The sequence below is a fragment of the Nilaparvata lugens genome, unplaced genomic scaffold (genome assembly GCF_014356525.2).
Source record: "Nilaparvata lugens isolate BPH unplaced genomic scaffold, ASM1435652v1 scaffold5554, whole genome shotgun sequence".
Lineage (NCBI taxonomy): Eukaryota > Metazoa > Arthropoda > Insecta > Hemiptera > Delphacidae > Nilaparvata > Nilaparvata lugens.
In genome coordinates, this window is record NW_024091368.1 from 124 (window position 1) to 11,122 (window position 10,999).

The 10,999-nt window shown below is 33.1% G+C and overlaps 1 protein-coding gene across 1 annotated transcript; it reads right to left on the reverse strand.

Annotated features, from left to right (window-relative positions):
- Nucleotides 1–272: 272 nt before the first annotated feature.
- On the reverse strand, nt 273–5,494 carry LOC120356025 (D-aspartate oxidase-like; the record flags this gene model as incomplete). Its single annotated transcript, XM_039444803.1, is given in 2 exon segments — nt 273–506; nt 5,291–5,494. A coding segment is annotated over 1 exon segment (197 nt), but the record flags the coding sequence as incomplete, so codon positions are not given.
- Between the last annotated feature and the right edge of the window lie 5,505 nt (nt 5,495–10,999).

A 10,999-nucleotide genomic window follows, 5' to 3' on the forward strand; every position in this document is an offset into this window, starting at 1 on the left:
TATACTCCATATATGGTTTTTCATAGTAAGTTAATCAACCGTCACATCAACCATGCACAAGCCTAGAGCTAATGTGGGCATCATCTTCAGCAAATAAATCAATATAAATAAATGGATAATAAATAATAATAGCAGAAGAACATAATATTCTACACTCTATATTATGGCTTTACGGATTTATTTAGTACCATTATTATATATGAGATCTTTTAGAAATATTTATAATTCAAGTAAATAATTGGGCATTCCTGAATCAATTGTATGATAATTACCTTGTTAGCTCCTCAGTGGGCCCCCTAAACTTGGACACCAACATGAATAGCCCGGCAGCTCCGTCACTTGTGGTTTCCACATTGAATTTGTCGGCCATTATTGTGACGTCAGCTGACGGATACTGCCTCGTCAGTTCCTCAGCGGTTGTGAGGCCAACTATACCGGCGCCAAGCACTCCTATTCTCAGATTACTCATTTTTCAAGATATTTCAGTCTCCTTCTACCAAAAACACCTGAGGAAATTGGAATATATACATTATGTCAATATAATTAATATAATTAATATATTTTATATCAATTTACATTTTATAAAATTGATACCTAACTTATTTACATTTTTATGCAATCACTGTTAAATTGAATGAATTTTTAAAAACTCGAGTCACTGTCGATGTTGTAGAACCGTTCCATAATGAAATACAAACACACATCTATATAAATAAAACCTGTAGAGTTTGACGATGAGTTAGTGTTTTTATTTAATTAAAAATGAATTTAATAAAATAATACAGGAACACAAGCTAAAAGAAGCTTACAGCAGAGACAAGAAATATAGCTCCTTATGCTCCTTTATCTATGCTTATAGTCATTCTTAATGTTAATCCATGCAGTTATTACATTGTGTATTTGAGGAAAGGCACACGTTCAAAATGAGTAATTATATATTTTTTTCGCTAGACAATGGAGGGTTGGTGCGGAGGCTCAAAAGGAGGAAACAGTTTGAACTAGTTTAGTGCTTGTTCAATTAATGTCCAGTGAAAGAGCAGAGCAGTGATTGAGTGAATATAGCTTCTATAGTAGCCTACAGTCAAGAAGTGTAGGCCTACAAATTACTTAAATAAACAATATCAGTAAGAATTATTCTAATGAGTTATTCGCTGTTAAAATTTTCAAGTAGTATGTTAGGGTGGAAAGAATTAGCTCATTAGTCCTCAGACTAGATAACTATAGTATTGATAATAAACAATTTTTTTTTCATGGAATAAAAACACGAGTGTTGTTTTTCACTAGAAAATTTTTAATATTCTGTTCCTATTTTAATACAGAAAAATCACTGCCGCCAGTCTGAACGACTGTAGTGAGGTCCACCTTCTAATGGCAGTATTTGATTATATCTAATTTATATGAGTATAAAATTATTTAATAAGTTATCACTAGATGCTAGAAATGTTACCTTTGGAAAAATTAAATCTATAATGCTCAAGTTCCTGAAAGCCAAATCAATTTAATTATCCACTTCAAGAATGGCATGATCTATGGCATGAAGACTCTATGGAGTCTTTCTTTGTCCTGACTTATTTCACTGTTTAAAATAATTATAGGCTATATATATTTAAGTATTATTCATGTACTCATATATTTTGTGGAAGCTTATACTTTGTCCTGACTTATTTCACTGTTTAAAATAATTATAGGCTATATATATTTAAGTATTATTCATGTACCTACTCATAAATTTTGTGGAAGCTTATTACTTTGTGTGTTCAGACTTCATATTGATTTGTGTGAATTGCAATTTATTCTGTATTTATCAGTGTGACTATTGTATGAATATTGTACGGTATGTGTTTTGTTTCTTGATGATTTTGTCTATTGCACTGTCTGTTTAATGACAATAAAGAATTCTATTCTTTCTCTATTGGAGTTGTCATTGATAAAGCTATATAAAGCACTACAGTAACTATATTACTGGGTAATATAGTTACTATATAAAGCACTAGCTATATTAAATCTAATAAATAACACAAAGATTACAGTAATGCTTCTTTCCAAGTTATACACTAATATAATAATTTAAAAAAAAATTTTTTCATTTATCTATTCATAATTTTTATAAAGTAGCACTGATTGGGAGAGCAAAACTAAGGATACTCCTTGTACATTTCTCTCCTAAATTTAGATAACATTTTTAAAAGTCCGAAATAGGGTTATGGTTTCACTTTCCTAAAATTAGTCCATTCTTACTAAAATCAACGAAAACTAAGAATTTTAAATTTTGACAGTTGAAAACAGAATAAAAAACAAAAATATCACCCTCAAATCACCATTAATTGGAACATTTTTGCGTAATTTGACAAAATTTAGAGCCAGAAAAAACACAACTCACTATTCGTATGTATTTTGAGTTTTAATTGAATTGAGTTTATTTCGTCAAAATTATATATTATTGTAACATTTTGAACAGGGCACAAATATAACACAGTACAATGGCAATATTCGATTAATATTGTAGTTGTCATTCGACAAAGCTATATTAAGCACTACAGTAACTATATTAGTGGGTAATATAGTTACTGTATAAAGCACTAGCTATATAAAATCTAATAAATAATACAATATTACAGTATTTTTTCTTTCTAAAATAATAAACTAAATAATAATGTAATTGAATTTAGTTTATTTCGTCAAAATTATACATGATTTCAAACAGGGCACAAATATAACACAGTACGATGGCAATATTGATTAATATTGGAGTTGTCATTCGACAAAGATATATAAAGCACTACAGTAACTAATTACTGGGTGATGTAGTTACTATATAAAGCACTAGCTATATAAAATCTTATAAATAAAACAAAGATTACATTAATGCTTCTTTCTAAGATAATACACTAATATAATAATATGTAATTGAATTGAGTTCATTTCGTCAAAATTATACATGATTGTAACATTTTTAACAGGGCACAAATAATGTTTTCAGCACAAACATAACAACAGTGTAAAATGAAAAAAAACTTAAGGCTAGGCACCCACCAGTTAGTCAAGACAAGACAAGAAATGATCAGACACGTTTAGTCACAATACTTCACATAGTTGCTTATGACACAGCTCAAACTGATTAGTCATTGCAATTAGACAATTCTCCATAAGCAACTATGTGAAGTATTGTGTTTGATGATGTCTTGTCTTGTCTTGACTAACTGGTGTGTGCCTAGCCTTCATGACATATAAAATGTGTTGTGGGTTGTGAGAAAGTGGGACTCGCCTTCAGTAATTTTATGAGGAGTATTTTGCTATCATTATTCATCCTGCCTTAATTCACATGTCAAATAGAAATTCATTACTGTAAAGTTAATATATTCCATACGTCAGATGAAACAGGAGAAAATTTGATGAAAGCCAATACATTCTGATGTTACCGCAAGTTACCGTAATTTTGATGAATGAAACAAATTCCAAATAATATAATAATGGATGTTCATCAAAGTTTAACCAAATACGGTACTACTTATTTCATTGCACAGAATTTCAATGCCAAACAATGGATAATTATTATGACTAATGCCTGTGAAAGTCAGAGTCGTGTAAGTCAATTTTTTTATTTCCGAGTTAAGTTCAGTTATGGGTTCTAGAACCAAAAATCTATTACTAGAAGAGTGGTGTAAGTCATATGGTTCAAGGAACTGTCCAGAGAGAGAACAGAGAGAGATTGTTTGATTGATTGATTGAGTACTTTATTTATGTAGATTACAATATACTGGCTTATACACTTATATACAATAGCTTACAATACAGCAAAATTATAGATGAATTTACATAATATAGACTAAGAAAATAATTATTGAACTGTATATGATATGAAAAAGTAATTTGTAATATAATAACTATAGATATTATATTGTTATGCATCTACATAATTGGCGGAGCTTTGGACATATCAATGTCCATTCTTCGGAAAGAATATTAAAAATATCCTCCACACTAACTCTACCAAAAGAGAGAGAGAGTGAGTGAGAGAGTCATATTCATCATAGTGTTCATCTTATTCATCATAGGTGCATGTAATTTACACACCTACAAAAATGTTAATTGATTATTTCTTGGTCAAATCAGTAGTCATTAGTGAGACAATACATGCCTGTGGCCCTGAAAACATTAATTCATCACCTTCTCACTTCGGAATTGAGTGAATAGCTTTTACTAAAACCTTTAATTCTCAGAAGAAGGTTGATATGACTTACACCACTCTGACTTTCACAGGCTCTAATTGGTATACTAAAAACGTATGATATTTTTCTCTGAAGATCAAAGACACAGTTGGCTTAGTGATTATCTCACTTTTATTCGAAAATATGAGAAAATGAAGTGCAATTTGAAGCTATATCATACTACTTTTGAATATCAAAAGGGCTACTTTTGAATATCAAAAGGGCTACTTTTGAATATCAAGTTTTGATAATGACCTTATATAGCCGAAACATGTCGCGACGGAATAATTTAAAAAGGGTACACAGATTTATATTTTTATTTATATCATACTTACAGTATAGGCAACATCGCTCAAACCGATCTGACATTTTTATCATCTCTACCCAAAATTCTGATTGGATCTTAATAACAATATTGTTCCTTGACTTTGTTATGACATGTATTTGTTAGAAATTATTTGCAGACTGCACAAGAACCCAGAAAGCTTTCAAAATAGAAACCACTGTCATAACACTAGAAATAGAAGCCTACTTATCACGAGCGTGGCTAGGAAGGCAACATACCAACGACACTTCAACCACCTAGCACCAAAACTCCACAATTTACTTCCTGTACACATCAAGATAATAGAAAACTCAAGAAAATTTAAATGCGCCGTTAAAAACTGGATCACAACAACTGGAAGACATAATATAGAAAACATAATTTCGAACAATATGTGAGCTCACTTACCCAATGTATTTGCACCCCCACTCTAAATTTAATTGTATTACTACTACACTGCTCTAGAACATGGGTTTCCTATAGTTGAGTAAGTTAATTTCCGAAAAAAATGCAATTAATTTTATTTGTAGTAAATTTTATATATTGTATTTTTGAATATTATGTACATTTTATTGATTAGATTGTTTATTTGTATATTAATGGAAATAATTTATTGTATTGTATTGTATTGTATTTTGTTTTCTGCCAATATAGTCTATTGTAATTCTGAATCTATACCTTATCTCTACGATACCTAACAGTATCTATTACATTACCTCTATTGCAGGTATGAATTAAATAATGGAACAATACTCACCTTCATAAAGTTTCAACACTGTTGATCAATAATTTTTGAACTATCACAATAACTGAACTACAGTTTCTAACATGAGAAAGGAATGAAATAGAAGCATCACATTAATTGATTCCAAGCCAAAAACATCAATCAAATCGACTCATAAGTGTATGTTTTTATCATCAAAGCGTTGAGACAATACTAGAATAATATTATTTCCGCCAAAGAGACAACAACATTGTTAGATAAAATTCAAATTCATCATAATGAACTGCGGGAAGATAACAGATAATCAATTTATTTATTAGTTCAACATAATTAGTTATTAGAGAGTCTTGTACACGTGATGAATTCAACAATTTTTGTTCAATGTTAAGTTTTAATGTCAATGTAAAGTTTTTTGTTCAACGATGTGTCATTGACACATTGTTGAACAAAAAAACTTTGAAAAATATCACCAGTAGAAAGTTTATTTTTAAACTTTGTTCATTTTGCCTTTGCACAGCCTTAAGTTCGATGTGTACCGTGTCATCAGTTCATACACTTGACAGAATCACTATAGACATTTTTCTCAAAAAGTAATGATCGGGAAAAAAATGTTTTCCTGAGAAAGCTTTCTCATTTTAATAGCTTTATGATATTATACAAATCGAAAAACTTAGAAAAATATCACTAGTAGAAAGTTTATTTTTAAACTTTGTTCATTTTGCCTTTGCACAGCCTTAAGTTCGATGTGTAGGTACCGTGTCATACACTTGACAGAATCACTATAGACATTTTTCACAAAATATCTTATATCAATATTGATTAATTATTTACTTATATTATTATATAATAAATTATAGGCCTACCAAGTACTTTAATAACCATTTTGGACCATTATGGTGGAGTATCAATATTTTGATTAGTGTTGAAAAATTTATTTCAACTGGGATACTTGAATAAAGACGAATAAATAGTAGATAAGGACATAAGGTCTATGGAAGGCTGTGAACAGTTTAAACAAAATAAGCTAGTTTTGACTGAAGAGTAGTTTGAACTACAGTAACTATATAACTATTGTTAATAAAACAATATAAAAATCTTGAAGTACCCTTTATTTTTTAAAAACTTAATATAAATAGTATAACAACTAGTTTCGGTGATCACACCATTGTCAGGTTATAGGATAATATAATATTTCATTTTAGTTGTTGAACTAGTTTAAAGTTTTTAAAAAATAAAGGGTACTTCAAGATTTTTATATTGTTTTATTAATTTAAAAAGTAGCCCATGCGAATGAAATGTTTTTATAACCATTGTTATATAACTATAAAATATTTGACAATGTATCTACATGGTCAAATGAGAACCATTGTTATAAAACTATATGGTTATATAGTTACTGTAGTTTGAACCGCACATTACAAACAATTCTTAAATACTGTATAACATTTATATCAATATCTAAAATATTATTATTCTTGATTCTCTAATGGCTTTCATATTTATGGTAGTTTCATAATTAAATTCTTTTCTCCATTCTAACAAATTCATTTCAATATATATTACACCTTGAAAATAATAGAAATAATACAATCATTCCATGTTATTTAAATTAAATAAACACAATCGAGACCAGTATCTCAATTTAGTTGAATTGTTGTTCAATGTCTAAGCTTTCAGTTTTCACTTTTTGTGTAGTTTAGAAGTTGATACTGTGGTAATTCATATTAAATAAAAATACTAAGAAATTGTCAAAACCACAGATTTATTGATAGTTAGAAAGACCGGTTTCGGTTGTTACACCATTGTCAATCTCTGATAAACAGTTTACCAATCTCAAAAACCAGTTGATTAGAGATTGACAATGGTGTAACAACTGAAACAGGTCATTCTAAGTATCAATAAATCTGTGGTTTTGACAATTTCTTAGTATTTTTATTTAAACTTTTAGTTTAATATTGGGATTGATAATGATGTAACAACTGAAACTAGTATCTAAAATTGTTTGAATAAATCAGTGGTTTGATAATTCAAACCGCTTTCATTCAATAATAATTTATAAGAACCAACAAACAAGGTGCGTACAGACTTATGCGCCACAAGCACGATTCTTTCACTTTTCCATTGTACGTTTCCGTAGCACTGCATCAGTCAATTGAAAGTGAAATGCGCGTTTTCGTGGAGCTATACTTCTGTACACTTCTTTACATATAATTGAATAATTCATTATCCATCTGTTTTCACTGGAATTATTACTATTGTATTCTTATATAGATTTAAAGTGGAAAAAACACTCACATTCTTTGGTGTGGCGACGACCGTTTCATGATGGTGTTGCACATTCTCAAGCCAAACAGATTAAATAATTCAATCAATCAATAATTCTATTCATTTCAACACAAGATACACAGAATAAATCAAAATACAAAACAACACAATCGAAAATACAATAAAAAAATAAAAAAATACGTATATATGTACGCTACTCTACAAATATAGTTGAATAATTCAATCAATCAATAATTCTATTCAATTCAACACAAGATACACTAGTAGTTCTGTGAACAGTAGACCTCACGTAGTATTCTCATCCACAAGTACCTGATTGAAACTGTAGACCTTATGGAAATACAGCAATAGACTGGCTTCTCCACACATCTGTGTTATCACTTGTCAGCTGATTTATGATGAATAATTCTATAGTCTGATTTTTACTCTAATATTGACGTATGAAGGAGGCTCCTTTTTCCTTTTATATTATCCTTGAAATGCAAAATTTCCAAAAACCTTGTATATACGTCGACGCGCAATTAAAAAGGAACATACCTGTCAAATTTCATGAAAATCTATTACCGCGTTTCGCCGTAAATGCGCAACATAAAAACATATAAACATTTAAACATTCAAACATTTAAACATTAAGAGAAATGCGAAACCGTCGACTTGAATCTTAGACCTCACTTCGCTCGGTCAATAAAATGAATCAAAATACAAAACAACACAATCAAAATTACAAAAAAAACACAGGCTTCATGGTGGGCTTCAATAATTGGTTATTGTGATAATAATTTTTTTTCAAAGAGAAACTAGTCCTTTCTACGTGTATGACTGCTTACCTTGAAGCAACAAGCGAAGTGGAGGCGAACATAGAAAAACATTAATCACGTGATGATGGTTGAGTGGGAGGGGGGTAGGTTAAGCATGATTCTTGAGCGTCATACAAGCATTGCAATAGCGTCGAGACGCCTGATTCACAATGGGGCAACCTTGCGTCGCCATAATGGACGCTCCTGATGACAAATGACACCACCTTGCTAAGCTGCACTCTTGTGTCCATCTCTTACTTTTTTATTCTTCATTTTCCTCTTATTTCTTCCCCGTCTTTTTATTATTATTCTTTTGTCGCGCTGGTAGCACTTAAGAAGAAGCCGGTGTAAAGGTGGAGGAGGAGGAGGATGAGCGGGAGAAGGTTGAGCGGAAGGAGGAAGAGGAGAAAGAAGAGGAGGATGAGGAAGAGGAGGAGGAGAAGGATGACGATGAGGAGGAGTATGAGGAGAAGATGTGGAGGAGGAGGAGATGGTGAAGAAACAGGAAAAGGAGGAGGAGGAGGTGGAGAAGGATTTGGCAGAGGAGGAGGAGAAGTTGGAAGATGAGCGGGAGGAGGAAGAGGAACAGGAGGAGGAGAAGGACGACGATGTGGAGGACTATGAGGAGAAGGAGCAGGAGGAGGTGAAGAATCAGGAAGAGGAGGAGGAGGAGGTAGAGAAGGTTTTGGAAGATAAGGAGGAGTAGGAGGAGGTGGAGGAGTAGGAGGAGTAGGAGGAGGAGAGAGATGAGGAGAGGTAGGAGATTGTGAAGAGGATAAAGAGGATGAAGAGGAGTTCGAGGAGGAGGATGAGCGGAAGGAGGAATGGGAGGAGGAGGAGGAGGTGGAGTAGGAGTAGGAGGAGGAGGAGAATGTGGAGGATAAGGTGGAAGGTTAGAGTAGATTAGATTAGATTTCTTTATTTATGAATGTTACAATATTTACTGGCTTATACACTAATTTACTTACATTAAATGACGATAATACTAATTCAATGAATTTCACAAAGTATAAATAATTAATCAATGAGAATAGATATAGAATGCAATTAGAATAACGATGATATAATAATGTGATGTAACTTCATAAATCGGCGGTGTTTCAACAAATAATTGTCGATTCTCGATTGTCGAATTGTCGAGTGAAATAATTGTCGAGTATTTTATATTCACGATATAAAATATCCTTCCCATAACACACGACCGGGTTGTGATGAATTAGAGCTGTTGGGAATTATAACTCGAAGTAATGCTCAAAAAAAACTCTACTTAATAAGTTAAAAACTAGTTGATTTGAATCTTAGAATTATGGGATGAATGAATGAAATTAGAATAAGTAATAGTGAATACAATATTGCAATAATAATTAAAATTAGATAAATGGGTTTAGCAGGACCCAACAATGTAAAAATGTTTTCCTAATAAAATTGAAAAAAAAAAAATGAAACAAATGTTATAGGGTGGGATTTAATTAAAATTCCAGAAATTGAATGGGAGGAGGAGAAGGATGACGATGTGGTGGAGAAGAAGATGAGGAGGAGGAGAAGGAGTAGGAAGAGATGGAGAATCAGGAAGAGGAGGAGAAGTTGGTGGAGAAGGATTTGGCAGAAGAGGAGGACGAGCATGATCAGGAGGAGGAAGAGGAGCAGAAGGAGGAGAAGGACGACGATGTGGAGGAGTATGAGAAGAAGAAGATGAGGAGGAGGAAAAGGAGTAGAAGGTGGAGGAGAATCATGAGATTGAGGAGGAGGTGCTGAAGAAGGATTTGACAGAAGAGGTGGAGGAGGAGTTGGAGGATGAGGATGAGCGGATGGATGGAGAGGAGGAGGAAGAGGAGGAGGAGGAGGAGGAGGAGGAGGAGGAGGAGAAGAAGAACGACCATGTGGAGGAGTATGAGAAGAAGAAGATGAGGAGGAGGAGAGGAGTAGAAGGTGGTGGAGAATCATGAGAATGAGGAGGAGGTGGTGAAGAAGGATTTGACAGAAGAGGTGGAGGAAGAGTTGGAGGAGAAGTTGGAGGAGGAGGATAAGCAGGTGGATGAAGAAGAGGAGGAGGAGGAGAAGAAGAAGAACGACCATGTGCAGGAGTATGAGGAGAAGAAGATGAGGAGGAGGAGAAGTAGTAGAAGGTGGTGGAAAAGCAGGAGGAGGAGGAGTAGGGATGGTAACAAGAGGGTGAGAAGGAGAAGGAGGAGGATGGGAAGGCAAAGTTGGAGGAGGAGGAGGGTGATAAGCAGAATGTACTGCACTTGTAGAGTAGAAGAAAAGTCTACGAAATTGGTCACCGTATGTCTGATTCATTTGAGGTGAGAATTGCGGTTGGGTAGTGAAAGGGGGGGGGAAGTAAATCGGCAGAAAAATGACACACACAGACGTCTGCAGAAAGCAAACATCATCTCTATAGTGTTTTTTGAAGGAGTGATGGGGGACACGTTTGAAAGACGCTCTTGCCTTGTCGCTATTATTCATCCTGGATCTCTCCTCCTCCTCTTCCTCCTCTTTCACTCCTCCTCCTTTCTCTTACTCTTCCTTTTTATCATCATCCTCGGAAAAAGAGAAAAGTGCCGACCGTCATTAGCACGAGCAGGTGGAAAAGCGTGTATTGAATTCCATTGCACAGCTGTAGTGGTGCTTGAAGAGTTTCCACAATTCTCCTGACATT